The sequence below is a fragment of the Gymnoscopelus microlampas genome (genome assembly GCF_963454915.1).
Source record: "Gymnoscopelus microlampas genome assembly, chromosome: 6".
Classification (NCBI taxonomy): Eukaryota; Metazoa; Chordata; class Actinopteri; order Myctophiformes; family Myctophidae; genus Gymnoscopelus; species Gymnoscopelus microlampas.
In genome coordinates this window covers 40363326-40387420 of record NC_139943.1, presented here as the reverse complement: position 1 = coordinate 40387420, position 24095 = coordinate 40363326, and the positions used below count along the sequence as shown (strand labels likewise).

General features: G+C 41.2%; 1 protein-coding gene across 2 annotated transcripts in view; it reads right to left on the bottom strand.

Moving 5' to 3' along the window:
* The window catches only part of frmd5a (FERM domain containing 5a), a 79240-nt gene extending 57547 nt beyond the window's left edge, over nt 1-21693 (bottom strand). For both annotated transcript variants that reach the window (XM_084059058.1, XM_084059059.1), the window contains exon 1: nt 21504-21693. In XM_084059058.1, the coding sequence (XP_083915184.1) occupies nt 21504-21605 (102 nt within the window). In that variant the 5' untranslated portion in view covers nt 21606-21693. The remainder of the gene's footprint in view (nt 1-21503) is intronic.
* Nucleotides 21694-24095: the final 2402 nt, after the last annotated feature.

The following is a 24095-nucleotide window of genomic DNA, read 5'->3' as shown; positions in this document are numbered from 1 at the left end:
ACACATGAGAATCAAGGTCTGTCACCCCACCATAGAATTGCCTCAACTGCACTTTGTTTCACCTAAGATAGGTTGGGATATTTTTTACTGCGTGGCTCTCCACTTAGCCTATAAGAAAGCCAGTCTGTATGTCTGGACCTAATCTCGCAAACCGCTGGACTGATTAGCGCCAAATGTCCGAATTCCGAATTTCCACTCGGCAGAAAATCTCAAACCATCCCTGGGTCATCGGCGACACACACCAGATTTGAAGTCGATAGACAGACAGACACACAGACATAGGTTTCTGCAATTTATAGATAGATGACAGGTTCCTGAAGCCCATGAGTCAGAATAAAATGTATGTTTATGAGTAGAAACTTACATTTGAATCTCTCAACTTAATCATTATGATTTAGTGAAGCTTAGTTTATCCAACTGAATAGGTTATCCAGCCGGGCTCTATGTTGGTGGTTACTGCTAGTGGTTTCAGAACCGTTTGACAAGTTATTAAACTCATAAATACAATGAAATAGGAAATTTGCAGGATTTGTCAATTGATGTGGTTGGCCATACCTATAAAAACACTGCTCTCTATACCTGCACTGTGGGGAATAGCTAGAACTAAGAATAGCTTAACCCACCACAAGCTAGACCACAGTGCAGCATCATCAGTATCCCCAGATTCCCCACAGCCTGCAGAGAAGCCATTGATCTCTGTATTGATAGGACCCATCTACACAGATTGAATTTCAATTAGGGCAGCTCCCATACCAGTCGTATAGGATGCTATTGGAAAATATATTACATTTGCAATTTAGATTTACAGCTTTTCTACTACTGCCTCATAACTTAATGATTATATCACATCATGTCAGGCATAACTTAAGTATCGATCTGTTATCTCCTAAATGAGACTACATAGTTACATACACAACATTATGCAAAAGCCATGTGGAACTGAAATAATTTATTGCGGCAGAGGTAAAAATCACCTCAGCAGCAGCACAGGAATTACAGATCACCAGCGTGAAAACGGGAAAGAATAAATAGAAATACGCTTGCATTGCTAACACAATTGCATAACAAAAGTATTGAATAAGCTTTTCTGAATAGGCTCTTTTTTCCCTGTGCGTACTCAAGGCAAAAATCATTCTTCCCCTGGGGAAGAGTAGGATGAAACCTACGCAGCCCGCCTGTCAAAGCACAAAATAAGTGCTGCCTGAAGCCTTTTGTTTAGAACAGGAGAAGAACGTTGATGTTGATGGTCTCCAAACTGATTGCAATTATGTTACCTTATGTCACAGATACCCTTTATAAACAAAGGTAAATGAGAAAGACAGACATCATATAGGGTTGTCACGATTATGAAATTTTACTTCACGATTAACTAATCATACAAATAATTGCCATTAACAATTTAATTGTGTTTTTCCATTGAACATTGGAATGAAAAAAATGCATTTCTGTTTGGCTTTTAGGCTTTGTAAACAAATATTGCACTGGGCAGATTTGACAAATAATGTTAATATACATAAGAAATGACTGACAAAGACAGATACCAAGAATCAAAATAAGCCATATTTAATCATTTTGTTTACTCAACATGAGTTTTAAAAACTTGTGGAAGTAGCCTGTACTGTATTTGAAATGATCTATTGTCAATCATATATCATATTTGACAACTAAATAGTTGGTTATTGCTGTATCATTAATATACTTAAATGGAGCAACTGTCCAGTGTGTGCAGGTTCTTTGCTATTGTACTGTCAGCACCATGTCAAGCACCTGATACATTCGTTTTACTGGGATGTGCTAGACGTTCTGGTATATAACTTCAGTAAATCTCAGAATAAAACATGAAGCTATAAGAGCAGCATCCTGTTTTTATATTTGAGAGCTGAGGAGAGGCCAAGCATCTGCCATGGCTCCTCTGGGGACACGAGGCTGTGTTCAGTCAGTCATAATGTAAACACCCCTAGAGACATGCACACACAATGAAGGCTTAAACACACACGCACGCGTACGCGCGTGCGCGCACACACACACACACACACACACACACACACACACACACACACACACACACACACACACACACACACTCACACACACACACACACACACACACACACACACACACACACACACACACACACACACCTGTTACACACTTTTAACCCACCGCACATTTTACAATGTCTGCACACAAATGTGAGACTTTATGGCCTTTTAATCAAAACTCAAAATGTGTCATTAAATCTTGACATAAACCTGCGTGTGGCAATTTTGGACACAAAATGAAAATGGAGGCCTGTGAGTCGTGCATGTATTCAGTCCGCTATAAGGCAGTGAGGCGTGCAGGTAAACACAGGCAGAGGGTTCACTCTGGTCCTCCCTCCCTCCTCCTGGTGATAGCTTTAAGGACTACATGCACGGACAAAAAGAGCAGTGTGTGTGTGTGTGTGTGTGTGTGTGTGTGTGTGTGTGTGTGTGTGTGTGTGTGTGTGTGTGTGTGTGTGTGTGTGTGTGTGTGTGTGTGTGTGTGTGTGTGTGTGTGTGTGTGTGTGTGTCTGTGTGTCTCTGTCTGTACTAAGCTTTATGCCAAGAACAAAGGCTATTAATAGAGATACAATTTAACAGAGAAGCTCATTATGTGAAGTAAAAAAAAAGTAAAAAGATGAGGAGGGAGACCACTGTACATTGAAAAAAAAAACGTGTAATGCCTTTAAATACGGATCCTTTAAAGCATTTTCTAGGGACATGAAAATACAAAAGGCTTAAACCTGCAGACTATTTGGCAACATGTTTGAGTCACACAGCACAAGACCTGTATTTCAATAAAACCTACATTCTAAGTCTATTGTATTGTTTGTTTTGGCAAGCATAAACAAATATATTATGCGTGTGCAAATATTGTGATGAAATTGTACAGGCCTAGTGGAATATGCTAATTTAAACGGCACTTTACATAATAGAGCCTTCAATGTCACAAATTCATACATCATCGAGCTGTGATTGGCTGAGACACAAGTAGCTTTTAACTATAGGAAATTTCACAATAAAGGTTGCAATCCATTGCAGCTGAACTTTAAGTGATAAAAACTAGGAAAATAACACTAGCCAAAAAATCCAAAATCCCAGACGATATCTAGTCTCATAACACAATATCAATATAATATTGATATTTCCCAGCCCTAATTTAAAGTGAATTGACCGTAACTCTTCCTTGCCAGTGGACAGTTCACAGTAAAAAATATATTTCCATTTGTAACTATGAGAGGTCCATTTGGTTACATTTGTACACTCTCAGGAGCAGTGTTGTCGGTCATGGCTGGAGCTTGCTGTGTGTCCCCTTTGTTTGCCTTTGTCCTCTCCAGAGACACTCATCTCGTCTGACCATGACGCTGACGCACACACAAAGGAGAAGGGAGACTGACTGAGTGAATGGAAAGCTGCTGGTGCAATCTGTGATGCGCAGATGCACGTGGAAACAACAGGAGCCTTCCAATCACCAATGACCGTAGGAAGACGGATGTAAGCCGGAATAAATAAATACTAACTCATCCAGACGCAAGGATGAGGCACACATATACTACACACACGCGAGCGCATACACACACACACACACACACACACACACACACACACACACACACACACACACACACACACACACACACACACACACACACACACACACACACACACACACACACACACAGAAGTATACAAGAATGCAGAATGCACAGATACAAAGAGAGTACAGTGAAAAATACACACATAGACACTACATACACACACGCAATACATACAGATTACAGACACAACTACAGACTCTCAGAAAGAAACTCAATTACGTAGCAGAAAACAAAACCTGTATTCCAGAGGAAAATTACCAGGTGGAGATTGCAAATGAAATCCAGATAAATTACCCAGGAAATATTTCACTTTTGAATAGAAAACACAACCAGCCTGCCTCATTCCAACATCCAAACCACAAAAACACACACAACCAAAGCCCTTTGAAGCACCCCCATCCACCTTACCATACTCGGTTCTTGTAAGAGGATTTGTTAAACTCTGAGCTGTGGCGCACCGAAAGCCTGATTTATGTTGCCAACAAAGTGGCATTTCAACGTGTGGCTCGACATAACATTTTCAACCTAGAAAAGTGCACTCCTTTGCACAGATAACCACCAGGCCGGTTTGGCTACCCTGGGCCCACAAAACTTGGAAGTCAATCATAGAAAACACAATATCCGGCCTTAAGCCATCCATTCTGGCGGAGATAATGAAACTAGAAAGGAAGGTGCACTCAGTAAAGTGCAAATCTCCACCAAGAGTCATGCCCTAATACTAATAACGATGTATACAGTGATATGTCTACATGTGATCAACAAAATCTCTGTTCTCTTCCTCCCTCTCTCTCCCATACAAATTCATAAAGTATCAGGTTTGCTCTTCCCCACACTCACTTTACGTGTCCTTTGCGAGAGGAAGTGAGATCTGTGCATGTCTGCGATTGGTTCTGATCCATAGCCTGGCAGGATGCTTATCCCATAGCCTAGAGAGATGATTGCTCTTTGATTAAAATGTACAACAAATTACATACTGTAGTTGTTGTTGACCAATTTGAAAAATTAGAACTGAAGTCCTTGGCCTGCTGTCAGCATAAACAAGAAATGTATTGGACTGATTAATCAGCCAAGTAGTAAGCAAGATTAGCTGTATACCAATCTGGGAACCCATCGCCAAATGAAAAGGAAAAACAGCGCCCTCTGCTGTTTTTTACTATCTCACTTGGCTCTGGGCCGAGGACAAAGGAGCACCCGTGCGCAAGGAAACCGGGGTTTTGGTCTGCCTTCAGCCTTTCACTTCCGGTGGTGCGACTATGTTTTCATTCCCACTAACAATATTTCTATAAACACTAACACCACTTCTCCCAGAGAACATGGATCGTTTTGGTTATAAGCCCCAGTGGTGGCTTATCCAACGGGCTTGAGGTGCTGAAGCACAGGGCACCAACCTTGGGGGGGAACCAAACGGTGTGGAAAAAAAAAAAACGGTGAAAAACGCAGAAATTTAGAAGCAGGGCTCCGCGCCGGGCACCACGAAGGGTTAATCCGGGTTAAGGCACGCCCACTTGTAGGTCAGTGCGTACGCGTTATGACGGACCCTCGCGACAGATTCAAACGCAGAGCAGAATCTGTTCTTGAGAGATTAGCTGTATACAGACACAGACATACACACAGTCAGGCACACACACAGGGCCGTACGCATCTCCTGGCAGAGATTTTTTTTAAGTGTCAACACGATGCATAGATTTTCTCCCGAATTCAAGAAGGGGCTATCTCTTTATAATAACAAAAAATAATCCAGGCCAGGGTTTGATTCCTCCGTGGTGGATCTGGCTTGGCCGGGCGTTCCAAAGAACACAACTGGCCATGTTTGCAGGAGGGAATAAGCCGGGCGCCATGGTGGTCTGTGCAATCCTCTCTCTAGGACCGACTGTAGGTGTATACACAGGAGATCAGGGACTGGTATAACGAGAAAAGGAAGTATTGCCAAAACAAAAAGAAATATGTCTGAATTTGATTTAATATTAAAGGCTCTATTATGAAAATTGCAGTTTCAATTTACATTTTCAATTAGGGCTACACAATTTTGCTTTGACATTTCCACACATGCTTTTGACACATTAAATAAGCTTTGAGCTTCAGCCTATGCCTTTTTGATCAATCAGCATGAACTGTTGGATTATAGTGTGGTACGTTTGGTGAAATTGTTGATGTGGATCAAAATAAACAAAATTTATTTGAATGCTTGCCAAATAAAGTCAAACAATACAACAGACTTGAAATACAGGACTTATGTTATCTTATTTCCCCTCTTTTAAATATTATCTGTCAGTATAATCCTTGTTCTTGGCATATTGCTACTAGTAATATAGTTAATACTATCTAGTGCACACACACGCACGCGCACGCACGCACGCACGCACGCACGCACGCACGCACGCACGCACACTCACACATGTCTGTTTAATGAACTTTAGAGATAAAATACAGGGAAACAGAGCGAGAGTGAGATCTATTGGAGAACAACCTCTTACTCAACTCAGCTCAAGTGGCCTCTTCACAGACTCACAGCCCCATCTGTACAATTACAGGCAGGGTATTCTGCTTCCCTGAGCCAGACACTTGTTTGTATGCGTGCAGATGGTTTTCCTCGCTGGCTGCTTTCATAAGGCTGCCTCAGATAGCTGTGGTAAACGGCACTGAATCTGAAAAGCACATTTTGATGGATTCAGCGGCCGTTTCAGATACAGTGCTCATTTTAGTATGTCAAGAGGAGAGCAGGGGCCCAAAGTTCTGTAGCCCACTCTGAATTAGAGGAGTTTTGTTGCTTTGCCATTAATCTACCAATGACAGTTATGAATTATAAAAGACAAAGGCTACATTTTCTTTTTCATTAGTTTAAACAAAACAATAAACATCCAGTTGAGAAAAGCTGTAACTAAAAACTGGGACTATACTTCAGACCACTTACTAGATGGTCTACAGTACCAGCTATATATAACGTGAAAGAAGGCAAACCATAGAGGTATAATATAACTAGAGGGCGGATCGCCCCGTCCCCAGCTATTCATTTAAATGAAAGTGCTCAGTGGCGTTTTGAAGCACCCAGAAGTCTGGAAGTAGAAATATTGGGTCGTTTTTTGAGTCGTTTCGAGCAGCCATAAAGTTATGAGCATGCGCACTAGTGTACTTTTTGCGTCCTACGTCACAAACTACCTCCATGAACGAGCCTGTGTGTCGAGCCATGAAGGCGAGATATTTATTAAATACACTCGAGATGCATATTTATATGTAAATGCATATGTATTTATGTATAATATGTTTACATATTTATATTATATTATATATTTGTATATATATAAATATCTCAGTATTCTTTGCTCGTGCATATATTTCTCCCCGCCTGCAGTTCCAGCTTTGGCCACTGGGGTGGCGGCTTCAATGTTTCTCAGCAACTGTGGGGGCTTGAGGCAAACCCATTATTTTGCTAAAGTTTGCCTTTTATAACCTTTCATATGCAAAAAACAAACAAACAAAAGAATCCGGCTTACTTACGTTACATTCATTCATGGAGAGAATTGTTTCAATCATTTGGAGCTTAATCCCCTCAAAAGGAACAGGAACTGTGAACCAAGAGGTTCTTTTCATTGAATAATTCAGCTGAGTCAACATTTACAGGTGACAAGATCAACTCTGGAAAAGACTTCAATAGAGCAGCCACAGTGTAGGTTTAGTCACGGTGGACAGATATGAAGAAACTACTTCATGTTGCCATCAATTGATGCCACCACCAGGACTGTCTGGCGTCTGAGTTCTAATGTCAAATCGTTGCTCCCTTGATCGGTGCAGTAGTCACGCCAAAGCCCTCACAGATGAGAGATCCCACAGAATTGAGGGTGGGTGTCTGCCTGTCTGGAAGGTAAGATGGGGCGGTACTGTCTGCCCAGGAAATAAACAGACAGCATCTGTGATCAACACATAACAACGTTGGAGAGAGGAGACTAGAGCTGTGGAGAGGCAGCGATCATTAGCTCAGGAAACCCTGCAGTGTCACGAAGCCAAGAGAGATAGAGAGAGAGATAGAGATAGAGAGAGAGAGAGAGAGAAAGGTGGCTTGCGGAGCAAACAGGGACAAAGTTACGATTAGGACCGCAGCGTAAAGAGATAGCGGGTGCAAATTGATGAGACAGAGGGAAACCCATGGTTGTTTCTGAGAAAGGCCTGGAGACATCTCTCTCTCTCTCTCTCTCTCTCTCTCTCTCTCTCTCTCTCTCTCTCTCTCTCTCTCTCTCTCTCTCTGTGTGTGTCTCTCTCCCTCTCCCTCTCTCCTTCCATCTCTGTCACTCTCTCTCTCTGTTCTACAGGCTGGCAGGAGGTCTGTTACGGCTGTCAGAGCTTGTCTGATCTCATGCTGCATGCTGACGCTGTGTATTGATGCCACTCAGATTAGTATTAATCTCCAACCCAAAGCCACCTTTGGCCTGGACAGAATCAGCGATACTTCATGCAGAAGATCAATGTACCAATTCTTGAGTAAGTACACTCCAGATGCTCTAGTCTAGATAGAATGACTTGTTCACAACACCGTTATGGACATATGTGGTCATTTTTTAAACAAAATAGCTTCATTTAACTATGCCATACTACTACAGTATACTGGTATTCGTTATTAGTCATTTGACAAGTACATTAGTGTAGATCAGTGGTTCTCAACCAGTGGTCTGGGGACCACCAGTGGACCTGTCCTTGAGGGGGTGCCAGGTGGTCCCCATGTTAAATGATGGAAGAGTTGGTAACTAAATGGACTTATATTGGGTAATCTTTAACTCTTGAGAGCGTAAAATGACCAATTGGACCCATTTGGTTTTATTTTATGCTCTCAAGAGTTCAATTATTGTTAAACATTTGCATTACTTAATTTACAAGAAGTCTACACAATTAGAGAATGTAGAAGATTTGTTATTTTGATCAACGTTTGCCTGTCATCTCTCCTATGGTACCAACATCAATACAGCATGGAATTGTGGACAAAATGTTATTAAACGACAACGAAATATTCTAAGTTTAGGGTCTGAGAGGCTAAATCTCATCGAATGGTGGTCCGTGGCTCAAATGCCGAATAAATAATGGACCTTGATATAAAAAGGGTTGGAAACCACTGGTGTAGATTACCTCATTTTAAGTCTGCATCCAAATCTTAAATCAACTAGGCCAGTGCCGCTGCCGTCTGTCAGTGTGAGTGTAGTGGTACCAGCATATCCCCATGTTTCCTCATTAGGCAGCAGAGGAGCAGGGCCTTGAAGTAGACAGCCAGACAAAAGCTGGATTCTCTCACACGACAGAGAGCCCTGAAGCCTCGCAGACAAACAGGAGCAGGGGGATGGAGTGAGGGAGGAGGAGAGATTATGCTACCGGATGGTGTGTTTAGTGGATCTATGACAAATGTCCAGTAGAGCTTCTCATGTCCAAAAGGGCACACGCACCCAGTCGTGGTGTGCAATAGATGAAGCAAAATGATAGATACTGAATTTCCAATCCCTGCGGTTGTAATTTGGTCATTCAAAAGAAAAACTGTCAGGTGTTTTAGAACCAGTTTTTAGATGAGTTTTGTTTAGGCCTACCTCTAGTAATGAATTCCTGTCCATAGAATGTCAGACCAACAAGCAGGGTCCCCACACATTTTTAGCAATGAATTTCCAAAACTTTTCCAAAACTTTTCCAGAATATTTAGCCCAATTTCCAGGCCTATATAACAATCAATCGGCGCAATAATGTGTCTCTTACTCCTATGTAGAATGCCCAAAGATAGGCAGTGTAGCAAAAATAAAGTTTGAGACATACATTAGGCTGCCGTCACACAGCCCGTTCGGCGAAAAACTACTTATGTTACATATTTCGTGTAATATTATTCATGTTTATGAAAATGTTTTGTTTTAACAAAATCAATAGCCAAAAACAATGCATAGCCAAATATTTTTCCAGGACCCTTGATAAATTCCAGGACCTTTGATGATGTTTGATCAATTTCAAACCTTTTCCAGTACTGGATTTTTTTTAATTTTATTTCAAAATATTTCCAGGAATTTCATGACCGTGGGGACCCTGAACAAGTAATGTCATGTCAAGTGAAACTGGAAAAATCACACCTACAGTGCCAAACTTTTTTTTACCACTGCGCTCTGACCACTCTGGTGTGTTGTCATAAAACTGTTCAGCAAATCAGAAAGACTCGGGCATTCATCAGTTGTAACAGTAACTTGCTCCTTGATTTTAAAGAGGGGAAGTGACAATACCAGGTGACAATCATTATTAATAATTACCTCACAGTGGCGATGACACCCACACCTGAAAGCTGTCTATGAGAGTAATGACACTAGCATACTCATTAACTTGAAGCAAAAAATAGTAAACGAATCCACATAGACAATAAATATACTATATGGTTCTATTAAGGTTCGATTCCAAATCCCAACTACCTTTGCTGCATGTCACCCCCCCATCTCTCTCCCCATTTCTTGTCAGCCTACTCTCCTCTCAATAAAGGCAGGGAAAAAAGGCCAATAAAATATCTTTATAAAAAAAATCCGTAGGAGTAGTAGCAAAAAGTGTTTAGAAGAAAACACAAAATAGTGGAAAATCTATTCTGGTACAAAAGGCCGGGGCCTTTCCAAGATCCACATTTTGATTGTATGACCTACGGTTCAAGAATTATAGGCCAAAGAACGGACGGACGGCAGAGCCGAAATATTGTTTCCGACCTTCTGCCATCTGGCCTGGTGGAAACAAAAAGAAAAACTCAAGGCCACTTTATTGCGAAACAGCCCAAAATAAAAGGCTGTACAATTCAGCTTGAAACCAGCAGCTTCTTGAATCTTTTGCTCACACAAAGTTAACCCTCTGGGTGGAGGTGGTCAAAATGGCACCTAAAATGACAAAAGAAAAGTCATTTTTCATATTTCACATTTTTCCCCTGGGGAAAAAGGCGGCAAAAAAGTAAAACAATGTATGACGCATCTTTCACATGGGGGCATACAATTAATTTGGTGTCAACTTAAATGTTTTCAATGCAATTGTTTTACGTCCCGCCACCATTTATCCAAAATCTATCTGTGGAAACATGAATCACCCTATTTCTCCCCCCACCATGAAGAAAGCATTCTCTCTCAAATAGGCTATCATGATTACTGCGGCATGTCATGGCGTCTTTCAGTGGTTAAATAAAACAAATCCAGTTCATGTATTTTATATTTACTTGCTTGCTTGTTCAATGTATTAAAGTAAAATGTTCTTTTTATATATCCAGTTAAATTTTTACTTAAGGAGCACCTTAAGTAAAATCAGGCATCGGCCGGGCTCAAATCACTGCTTTGACTCGACCAAAGCTTGCCTCAAGAGACAGTATCTTTTATTTCCCCCGTCTGTGATGGAGTCAAGCCAGCCAGTTTCCCCCCTCGTCTCCATTTCCGGACTCGACCGCACCATGTCAAGTCATTTATGTGGCCACTGAAGCACTTAAACATCACCAACAATCTGTGCAATCTGTTTGCATTACCATGGCCGGAGGCTCTCTCCTTTATACAACAAGCGTTGGCGTGAAACGAGCTATGTAAGGGGTAATAGGATCGTGAACCCCACTACACTCTCCTCCCCTCAGCCCTCCATCCATTCCGTACGTCATGGGATGGATTTCCCCAGTTTTCAAAGAGTGTGTGTGTGTGGGGGGGGATTCACGCCCCCAGCTGGAGTGTAACCCCTGGCCTTTCTCTGTTTTCCTCCATCACACAACACAGCCCAGAAGACACAATGGAGGACAGCAGCAGACTGCTATCGACAAACTGCCTGCCTTCTGTCCATCCTCCTGCCCACACACATTCAAACACAGCCACGTGCACACCACACACACAAACAGACAGAGATGCTGGGGTAATACGAGACATTTGCAGACACTAACTCAAACAAACACCAGATCGTGTCCCTCCCCTCATTAAATGCTGATGTAATCCTTTGTGCGACCAATGGTAGCGCTGCAGTGCTATGACAAAGCAAGGCAGGTCTATTTGTAAAGTGCATTTCAACAACAAGGCAACTCAAAGTGCTTTACACAAAACAATAAGAGACATAAACACAGCCGTGCGACGTCCTCCCGAGGATGCACCCCATGAAATATTCAGGCCTAGCACACATTTTAATCATTGATATGCAGCATAGCAACAGTGTGGCAGCTCTAAGCGTGAATGCACACAAACTCGCAAGCAGACACTGTCGGACCGCAGACACTGCTTCGACCCTTGCTGAGCTGGGACAGGGTTGAGCAGACTACAGACTCCTATCCGACAGACAGGATAGGAGACTACGAGAGCACACACAGAAAAATAAAGGTGCCAACTGGAACCGAAGGTGGTTCTTCTGATGCTCAAATAGAAGATCCATTTTTGGTTCCAGAAAGAACCTTTCAGACCATTATTTTAATAGTTCCAGAAAGAACCCTTCTTAAACAATTAAACCTTATATACTTCATCGAACAGTGTCTCCCAAGGCTCTGTACTTGGCCCACTCCTTTTCTATCCTCTACACCAAATGTCTTCGTCAAAAATAGCCGATCTATTAGCCGAGATTGGCTATTTTTGGCAAATGTTTCAGCCTATTAATACATGGTGGTTAATGAATGATTCTTAGAGGAACCATTTGTGGTTCCTCAAAGAACTTTGACAAAAAAAGGTTCTCTAGAACCATATGAGGAACATGAAGAAATATTCACTAAATAAAATGGTTCTTTAGTAGGTGATGGTTCTTTGTGCAACCATATAGCCTTTTAAAGAACAATTTAAGAACCATTATCTTTCTGTAGTAGATAATCTTTCTTGTGTATAGTATGGGAGACAGAGACACTGACTTGGACAAATTGAGAGAGACATGAAGAGAAACATGCAGACCAACGTGTAAGGTTAAGTCACCAGGGATCTGTAGAGTGAGACTGGCTGGAAAGTAACCTGACTCCAGTTCAACGACAATGTCTATTCATTGCTTCGGACATATTTTGTAAACATAGACCATTGTCCAGTTAGTAGCTTGATTGATTGAATACTTTATAAAACAGTACAGCAAGTACAATCAAATACGCAAGCAATGCTAAAAGGATAACACAAAAAGCCCTGAGGGCATGTTTACATTGTGGTCATCTTACAATAAATGCACGGAATCTCAGTCTGTACGTACATCTGTAGTTTACGTATCTCGAGAACCGTTCGACCGACTCCCAAAATTCGACAGAAATTCGGCAGACGACCCGAGGGAGTTGAGTGCACGGCGTTGAGACGGTCGGAATAAGCGGTAGCCCAGAACTGCCAGAAAAGGCTCTGGCCATGGCCCAAATGAGCCAATTTATAGCCATGGTACAGTATACATACATTGCTGCTATGCTCAGGCACCTAGTTTGTCTCTTATCTCAGGTACTTTGTAAATATGTAGATAACTTGTTTTTGGCCTTCTATTGTTCTCTGTTGATCTCCTTCCCACTTAACCCCCTACCCCTCTTCTTTTTCTCTCTCCCCACTCTTCTTTCTACGGAATTTAACGTTGCGATGGGAGTGTTGTACAAAAACGAATTTCACCCACTTTTTTACCTTGTAAACCTGTGATGTGACAATAAACCTGATTCTGATTCTGATTCTGATGGTAACCCCAGCCTTAGCTTGATTTGGCAAATTCCCCACACCTGACATTTGATTAGTAAGTCAGTCCACTTTTCACAGTCAGTTTGCACTCTTCAGACATTCTCCACACATACACACAGACGTTTACCACTGCACAAGGACTTTTCCATATGGGCGGGCACAAAAGGGACACAGACAGACAGACGGTTAAAACAGGTACAGTATTGCATAACAGGGTGGGGCATGCATTCCCTATTTGTATCGTTCCCAACTTGCATCGTTCCCAAGTAGACCGATACCCAACGGGCACCGGTCTACTATGTATTCAATTCATAATCAGGACATACAAGACATACAATACAATACAAATCATCATCAAAACCAGGAGCAATAAAAGGTAATGTATACAGAAAACATGCTGACGGTAGTGTCTGGTGGTAAGCGAGATGACATTTCTAGGTCCTGTTGCAATTTGTGGACAGGTGCTATTTTGGGTGGTTTTGCATGAGGATAGGCCAGGGAGTTGTTAAGTTTGATGGCTGGTGGTAGGGTGTTCCACATTTTGGTGGCAGAGTAGTAGAATGCATTCATCGCTAATGTTTTATTTATGGTTTATTTTTAGACTTTTCATTTGGAGTGTGAGTCTTAGTCAATGGGCTAACCGTGCTTAACCACCTGTGTGGTCCTTAAAGGCCTTAAAAGAACTTTGAATAAAACGGTAATAACAATGTAATAAATAGGTATATGTATAGGTTTCCATTTAGTGAAAAAAAGATGATTGGTAACACTGTTAAAGTAAGCTTTAACCACTCAAAGGCCCATATGCATCATTATACAATGAATAGCAAAATAGCAGAACTACAAGCTCAATGAGTGGCAATTTGATGTGTTGAGCTGGTAGATCTGCTATTTTTGCTATTTAGCAACCAAAAAAAATCTGATCATCTTGAACATTTAGAAAGTTAACATGCACATCTTTTGGGGGGGAGAAAACTATTTTCACTTGTAGTTGAGTAATATTCGTCCAGGAGTATCCATACTTTGACTCAAGAACAGAGGTTGAGTAGGCTACTTTGTCCATCACTGAGGACAGCATTATGGCATATGCAGTTATGAGGGAATGTGGGGGAATACAGGGGACAGTCTAGAGGGTGTACCAATTTATGTGGGTGTGGCATCAGCCACCTCATCACCAGTACGCTTCAATGGCATTCAGGGAGTAAATTATCCTCTTGTGTGTGTATAGGTTCTACTCTCTGACAGCTAATGGCCAGGGCCTTTTGTAGAGGCTTTTGCGAGGGGATATCCTGACTGGGAGTGATCTCACATTTTGGCAACGTAACTATGGAGTCACCGTAGCAACAGCTGAGACCCTGGCTGGCACCATGTTTAAATGTAAGCCCACCCACCCCACTCCTAGTTGCTTTATCACCTAGGAGACAGAGAAAGGAGAGGGTCTGTACAGCAGCACCCTTGAGGAAAAAAAACATAAGCCCTCCTAAACCGCTCACCCTTTGCCTGCTTTTGGAATGGGTTGTGTGGCTCTGATTTACACTAGGGGTGCAAAAGTTAATCGAACTAATCAATTTTATCAATTATAGAAATACAAATAAATCCATAATCTATCGTTTAATAAAACAATGTGTTAATAATCTATATCTATTTCAGGCATGTCGTTATAGGTGAAAAGTTTCAAAAACTGTAAAAACGAGATTTAAATAGTGAAAATATCCAATCTACAAGTCAACTAAAATGTAAAGATCGTGACAGCCCTAACTGGCAGACAGACCGACCAACCAACCAACAGACTGGGTTATATACTGTACTAGCTGTGTCATTGTGACTGAAAACTTAACTGTGTGTGTGTGTGTGTGTGTGTGTGTGTGTGTGTGTGTGTGTGTGTGTGTGTGTGTGTGTGTGTGTGTGTGTGTGTGTGTGTGTGTGTGTGTGTGTGTGCGCGTGCGTGCGTGCGCGCGCGTGCGTGCGTGTGTGTGTGTGTGTGTGTGTGTACACTGTACATGCTCTCAGTAATTCTCTTCCTTTCTCTCCATCTATCCTATGCGCTAACAAAAGGCGAGATATTGAGCCTTGGTTACAATGGAGAAATGAAATATTAGAATCTGAGGATGCCACAGTGCAACAAAAGGGTTCTCACGGTATACCTGTATGCAAATGCTGGTGAGAGTTCAAACTCATAAGAGGACAGCAAACACAGGCTGAGGCTCCACAAGCTGTGTAAAGAGGGCTCAGGGTCTAATGCAACTGACAGCACCAAATTGGAGTAAGGGAACAGAAGGAATGGAAGGTCCCAAGTTCGAACTCCGGCTATGTGTCGAGGTGTCCCTGAGCAACACACTTAAGCTAACTGCTCCCCTCTTGTGCTCAAGTCTGACCACTTGGGCAGCAGTCAGCTGGGTGAAGCTGAAAACGGAATTTCCCCCGCAGGATCAAATGGGTCTAACTTGAGTTGTATTATGAACTCACTTTAGATCTTGTTTTGTGAGTTTGTAGATTTTTCACCATTTTTGAATGTTTTTGAAAATGTTAACAGAGCACTCACCACTTTATCTTCATATAAATGGTCCTCACTTGGATGTGCACGTTTAAATGGTGCTGCCCTACTAAAAGTTTACTAAAATACTATTGTTTAAACTACTAATTAAAAAAGTATATAGATTTATTTTTTTACACATGTATGTCTTGTTTTACACATTTCAACTTAGTACACAATTACTGTCATATCTTGATAAAATGTTGATTTTAACAAGCAAAAATACGTTCCAATTAATTATTAACAAGGGTGATTAGCAGGCCTGTCACACTGATTTGTGCAGTGCTGGTCAGCAGCCTGCCACTGTGTGTGCATTCACTTCCTAATGCAGTGGATGTAGCTACACTATGGTTCGGAAAAAAAAAATACAACATTTTTTCGAACAAAGGAGTACTTTGATTTGAAAGACGATGGGAAAATTGTGTGTAGGTTGTGTCCAGTGGAACTGGCATATAAGAATTTGGCTGGAGCGATGAGAAATCACATCCAATATACTGAAAACGCAACAGTAAAACACCTGGCTGGACATGAATCACCAAGGCGAGAGTAACGCTGGAGTTGTCAAACACAAGCCCATTACCTTGTTAACACACTGCCCACCACCAATGTGATTTTAACCCAACTCATCACACAGATGAGCAGTAGACAATGCTACCACTCAGTTTTGTTGAAGGCAAAGGCTTCGATAAACTACATCGAGCCGGAATACACGGTCTGGCGAAAATGATAACATTGAGGTTGGAGGTGGAGTATAATATGGCAGTTACCAACATTCATTCAACAGATTGATATGTATCATTCAAAGTAGTCACCTGTTGAAATGATTAAACAAGGTGTTTAAATGTGACGTTTGTCTGAAATGAATGCATTTGTAGATTAGCCACAAGCCTTGAGTGTTCATATAAATTAGACACTGTGGTTCAATTTGCGGCCATTTTACGGCCATGCATTATGCAGGCATAATTCGTTTAGCCTACTTTCCTGCACCGATTAATCAAATAAATGAGTCAGTGAAATGAATCGTTCCACACATCCCTAGTCCTAATGTTGAATAAGATGGCACCGTTTCTGTCTAGTTGTTTAGCAAAGAATCCCCATCGATGAAGTCATTGGTAGGCAGGTTTCAGAACTGTCCACAGCCCAGCTCTGAGACACAGAGAGTGAGTACACAGAATTGGTGCCATCTTATGATGAGCATGACTGAGGACCAATTATATGAAGATAAGGTTTCAAATGGGTGAAGTGCTCCTTGAATGACATGCCCAAAATAAGGATGCCAAGTTGAAAGTGCATGGTTAAATCCCTCCATTTGGACAAGACCTGTTATTCAGATGTGTCCCAGGGAATGTGATGAGCGTTTGAACTCCTTACACCAGGCACAGCAGCATCGCGTTGGAAGAGGCCTGAGGCAAACAGAAGATGGCAGGGACTTACATCAAACTACAGCTGGACTGCAGCTAACTCTGAAGGGCAGTACTGTATAATGAGGTGCACTCACTTCTTCATCATACAAATATAGAGGAAAGGCTCTATAATTCATTAGAGTGAAGCATTATGTCAAATCAAATTAAATCAAACTTGATTTATATAGCACATTTCAAAAATCAAGTGCAACTCAATGCACGTCACAGAAAATTATTATTCAAAAAGAAAAAGGAAACAAACAAATAATAATAATAATAATAATAATGTAGTGGTAACAAATAAATAAATAAATGGTTGGGTGGTTTTGGACATTTTATTTGTCAGTGATAGTGTCTATAATGTGAATTCCTGGATATGAAATGTTAATTAATATGTATAATGTGAAGTAGCATATCCCATGTCATGTTTAAGCTGTTGATTAAAAATGGTGAATGTTGCTGCAATAGCAATACTTTCCAGGAATTCACATTAAAGACATCACTGACTATCCTACTAACGTTATTTTCATCCCCTGTGCTCATCAAATAGACTGTGGTCACAATACGCCTATATTTCAACGTAAATTCATTCATTAATACAGTAGGTTTAACAGACTCCTCTCTAATGCGCAATTATGCCATCTTGCCTATCTTTGAAACATGTGTGTGGTTACGGTAGTCAGTGCCTGACCATTAGAACAGGACTTGAGACATGAAAACTACTGTGTTTGAATAGGCCCTCCCCAAATCTGCTTTACTCGTATCAAAGCATGTGCATGCTCTCTCTCCTACACACCACACATTTCTTAGCAGAAAATATTATATTTTATAATTTTTCATCTCAGCCATCTTTCTAATCGTTCTGGATTTGAAGCCCATCTGTTTAGCCAGTTCACACTCAATGCCAAGTATTGCCTGGTTATTCAGCATCCTTTGTCTCGTTGTGCCGCACAACTTGCGCAAATAGTTCTGTATTATTTTCAGTTTGCCTAAATTTCACATATGCAGTGGTACACGGTTATTGTTGACATATGAGATTATGGTTTTTGGTGACCTATGAGATTCTGTAAGTTGGCTGCATTTTTATTTGTGTCTAAAGCCCTTGCTATCTCCCTCTTTTACTTTTATCTTTACTTTCTTTAGCAAGGAAATTCACTCCAACATTAGAAGGCATTTTGCGGACACAGTTACAAGGTTAAATGGTATTTGGTGACTTCTGTGATTCTGTGACCTGCCATCCTGGCCACTCGCCTCGTTGGATTTCTCTCTCTCTCACGCACACACGCACACGCACACGCACACACACACACACACACACACACACACACACACACACACACACACACACACACACACACACTCTCTTTCTCTCGACTATAATAGACTAACGAGACTATAACTCCTAAAGCACATTGTTATTGTGAAAATATCCCTCTGCTTTGAAAAGATGGGAGACATTTTGCTCTGCGTGAGGCGAAAACCGTCTGGGGGTCGGTCGGTGTGTGTGTGTGTGTGTGTGTGTGTGTGTGTGTGTGTGTGTGTGTGTGTGTGTGTGTGTGTGTGTGTGTGTGTGTGTGTGTGTGTGTGTGTGTGTGTGTGTGTGTGTGTGTGTGTGTGTGTGTGTGTGTGTGTGTGTGTGTGTGTGTGTGTGTCCGGAGCTAAACTTGCAAACTGCTGGACCAATTAGCACCACATTTCTTTGGCACACTACCAGTATGCCAAAGAAGTACCTCCACTCATTTACTTCACATATGTTTTACACTGTTTTGAAAAATATAACTTTTTTCTTTCTTTTTTTTGTCATTCATTTGAATGGTTCTCAACACCCAAGTTTGTTTTTAAGATTCCTAATGCTACAGACACCTTTACAGACTGGGGTAATCAGGACAAAGCTGTTGGTACCTGGTTGGGTGTCAGAGGAAGCAGGCCAGCCTTAAGCCGGGGGCTAGTCTGAATTTAGAGAGCCATTAACCATTTTAGGGAAAAGATGAAAGTGTAATGGACACAGGTCCATTGGGGATAGATTGTCACAATATGGCATTGTGGGAACAGGATATGAAGAGGAGGGAGACAGAGGGGGAGAGACAGAGAAAGACAGGCAGAGAGAGTGAGTGGTAGAGAGGGAGAGAGAGGGAGAAAGAGGGAGAATGACCTAGTTACGCCTATTACTGATAATAACCCCAGTCTAGGTGTCCTGGAATTATAGTTGGTCTTTTGGCTATAGGCTGTGCAGATGGCAGAGAAGGCCAAAATCATAAGACACAAAATCAGGGACACAATCCCTGGCCCATTGTATAGCACTGGTATAAGGTATAGGTGGACACACCAATTATCTCCCAAGGCCCAGGTTAGACACACTGATAGCTGGATGGCAGACGGTCACGGCAGCATTTCTGCTCTATCACTCCCTTTGCCACCCCTCCCCTCCCCTCTCCTGCCTCCAGTCTGGTGACGTCAGCTGCCCAAACCACACGACACTGCTGCAAACAGCACACCTGCTGGCTTCACATTCCTGGTGGATTCGCTCCAGCCTCAGCTTAAGCTCATCCTTAAAAGCACAGACACAGGTCTGTTTACAACCTGAGCTGCACACAGTCACGTTCCTATACAGCACTGGCAGCATTCTGTAACACCCCCCTCCACCCCCAACGGGTGACAGTGGTTCAAATGCAGTACAGCAGACTGAAACTAGATATCAAAGGGACAACGAGCACAAATGGTTGCTTCATGTTCCCTTGTTGCACACAGGTGGCTCTCTTGATGCCTTTAAATGTCTCCCTGACAGTGACAGGTCTTACTTGAAAAGCGCTTCTGATGTGTCTGATGTGCGCGTGGAGGATCCACCCAAGATCCTTTTGTTTCCCCACAACTTTGCATCCCGCAGAAAAGCTCTAATAACTTGAAAATGAATGAATGGATGATCACCTGCTTTTGAAGGCTGAGCCCAAAGCAAGGCAAAGGAGTCTTGAAGTGGAGAGACAAAAGGAAGAAATAGACATGGTTTAATCACAAGGCCTCCTTCTGTTTAATATCATTTGCAACTTATCCATTTCCCTACTACTGCTGAAGTCTACGTATGAAGACAAACATCAAGCACCATCCTGATTAATAATATCAATAATCATCTATCATGGTCTCTCATCAATACACCTGGATGCATTTTGGCAGCGTTTTATGCCAATGAGGAGCCACGGTGTTCATTGATGATGCTCATTCTTCCAGTGCAGCAATAGGATAGCTTATGTGCATTATTGATGCAAGAGGCTGGTGGAAATGGCATGAGCTGGCATGATACTATGACTGAGTGTAAATGATCGCTATTAAATAGTGTCTCTATATGCCTGGTAATGTACTTTCTTCCTTTATCAACTTGTGTCTTTTCAAATCCACTTTAGAATTATTCCACACGTGTTAATGTGTAAAAATTTAGTAACAAGTAAAGCGGAAACCCTGCAATAGAAACTCGTCAAAGTGTAACAAACAAGCAAATGCCATGTAAAAAAGCATGTATCGTTTCCACCTGATGCTATGTGCAGACCTCAATAGCTCCATGGCTACATGGATGCATGTTGAACCCTGTCAACTTTGATGTGCAGGTGTCATGCCCTGTCTGTCCCGCTGATCTATGATGATGCCTAGGGACCAAACACCCCTTTTAGTGGAGGATTGTCGTGATAATGTGTCATACTGGCCCTGGGCAATCCAAATTCCTGTAGATAGACAGGCCTATAATATCCCATTAAGACCGGGAAAGCATATATGTAATTTTAGATTTTAACCACTTTAACCATCATTTTATACTTTGGCTATTAAAAAATAGCAGATATACAAGCTCATAGCACGGCACCAAGTGTGTATGAGCTTGTAGATTTGCTATTTTTTTTAAATCATGAAAAAAAATTGGTGCAAATCTTTAAATATATATATTTTTAAAGGGAACATTTGTAACTCAAATCTTTGCTTCTGAGGGTCTCTGGAAGAAAATATTTTGAGATGGGTATCCTTAGCCAAATACATATAATTTTGGGGTCCTTGACGTGAAAAAGTTTCAGAACCACTGATATTATAGCAACATAACTAAGTGTTTCAGAAAACTGTTAGGATTTAAAGACATTTGTAGAATCGGCCTCAGATTTTAATGGGATATTATATGTCAAACAGAATTCTCTTTCCTAGTAGCCTATGATTGCACAGGCAGAAGAAGCATTGTGACAGAGACCAGTCGAGTATACCTGCATGCTTGCACTGCCTATGCTGCTTTCTGCTGCCAGGTCAGAGACAATTGCACCACTATGCTCTGGGATGGGAATTGAGGTGTATGGAACAGGTGACTAACCTGAATCGTGCACGTATATTCCGTATCATCCAGGAGCCTGACGGTACAGTTGTATTCTCTCTCAAGGTTCCTGATGCTGCCACTCATAAATCGGCTCAACATCTTCTCGGGATGACTGGTCTTCTGCGTCTAGGACCAGAACAATAAACTGAACACGGCATCTAAAGTAATCTGGTCACATTGACCTCATTTTTCCCTATCTTTAAAAACGAGCTGCAGCTTCGGATCATGCAACTGCCGATGTGATGCGGAGAAGCACTGCCGTCCCATGAAGTCTTCGTGCACTGTGGGCCTGTGCATAAAGAGAAGAGTCAAATGATACCCGCATCCAGATCCACGGGCAGTTCACCCTTGTGCTGTGTAGCCGAGCGATGGATTATCATCAGCGTTGCCATGTCCGCTTGTTATAAGCGACTTTGGGTGTCCTTTTCTGTAAAGTTGCTTGTAAATGTTTTTGGGCTTGTTTCTAAAGTGTAGTTGCTTATTTTGGGCTTGTTTTCCTAATGTTGAACTTGTTTATAAACCAGTGGTTCACAAACATTTTCATGTCAAGGACCCCCAAATTAATATGTCTCTGTTCACCAACCCCTGATCTAAAAATATTTTGTGCCAGGGACCCCATACAAGATTTGTGTTGGTATTTTTTCCAAAATATTCCTATTTTTCTTTTAAATTTCCTCCTAGATCTTTTTGAAAATAAAAGATCTGCATAGATCGGCTATTTTCAAATAGCCAGTGAGTGTAATATGTTTAAAGGGCGAAGGGCTTGCTTCTTTTGGGCTTGTTTTCCTAGACCCTGGTTGCTTATTTCTCTCACAATATCTGGCAACACTGATTATCATTCACCATTCACCGATGCAATTTGAGCAAGAGGGCGGTTCCCCCTGAAAACTGACGTCAGTGAGAACCAACGGGCATGTTGGGCATTTCTGCCTACTTTATATGCAACATTATTCTCCAAGTTCTGAGTGTGACGCCACTATTCTTCGGGCCAGGCAGCACATTCTCAAAAGAGCTTAGGTTTTGAGATACTCTAAAGTCTAGATACTCTGCTGGCACAAGACAAAATAAGTAAATAAATAAATACATGTACATGTACATATCTTAAAGTGAAATGCACCTGTTAATGTTTTTACTTATATCAGTCCGACCCCGAATATCTAGGCTATAAAAAGCCTCCAATCTACCTAAAAAAATACAAATTCTACTCGTATCCGGTCGATGACTGACAAATATTGCTACAAATTGATCAATCAATTTAAGTCATACCGTCAGATATATCAAAGCTGCTCTACCAATATTCGCTCACGTAGTTATCCACTACAATGCACAATGAAATTGTTATAATAATAGACTACTATTATAATGTGCAGCTTTGCCGTTTGTGAAGTGGCTAGTGCCCCCCAGTGGTGGAAGAACTACTGAAATGTTTTACTTTAATAAGTAAAAATATCAATACCACAATGTAGAAATACTCGGTTACAAGTAAACAGTCCGGTATTCAACATTTACTAGAGTAAAAGTACGAAAATATTGGCATCAAAATATAGTTAAAGCTCCAAAAGTAAAAGTACTCATTAGCCTATGCAGTATGGCCGACATACTGCATTTCACAAGTTAGTCATGTATACACATCTTTTGAAAATAGCAGATCTACAAGCTTACAAAGTGTCACGTTGTGAACTTGTAGATCGTATAGATTTGTATAGATTTTCAAATAGCCAAAGTATAGTGTTTGTAGCTGTTCCAGAGAGTGGTTGAATTTTGTGGTATTAGATTTTATTATTTTTCTGAAAATATGAAAAGTGAATATTGTTTATTTTGGGTAATATACTGTATTCTATGTGTATGGAGTATGGTGATATAGACATAGCCTTCCACTGTTCTCTGCGTTGTGGCCTGCTGTAGCAGATATCACGTGACAGCAATCATGGCAGCATTGGGTTCACCTGTGTGGGCTTAGGTGCTGGTAATCAGAACAAACAGAGTTTCAGAGCTGTGAGGAACTCTGTGTATGTCAAGAAGAAAATATATAAAACGATAAAAAGTACTAACACTCCTGAATATAACTGGGCAGAAGGCGCACACGGTATGTTATTTGTTTATTTTGTTGGTCTGTACAATGCTTGTTATTGTTGTTTTGTTGTGTGTGTTTATGCAACTAAAAATGGACATTTCATTTGTTGTGTGGACATTTCATGGACATTTGAAAAGAATACAGCATGCTGTCAACAAGTACATAATTCATGTGCATAATTCATTGTGGTTAAAAAATATTATTTGTTTTATGTCATTTCATTCACCGTTTTTCACGTTGTCTCATCTTGGGAGAAATGAAAGCCCTAGTGAACATCAGTTGGAGCGTGGTTTACTCTGCCTCAGAAAAAGACAGTTTAGGAGCAGTTATAGTGTTGAAGTGATTAATGTATGTTTTGTAATAATATTCAAATACAACATTTGTCTCTGAGATGTAGTGCAGTAGAAGTAAAGGTATTTAAAATGGGTATACTCCAGTAAAGTAAAAAATACCTCAAAATTGTACGTAAGTACAGCTTGAGTACATGTACTTTATGTTACTTTACACCACTAGTG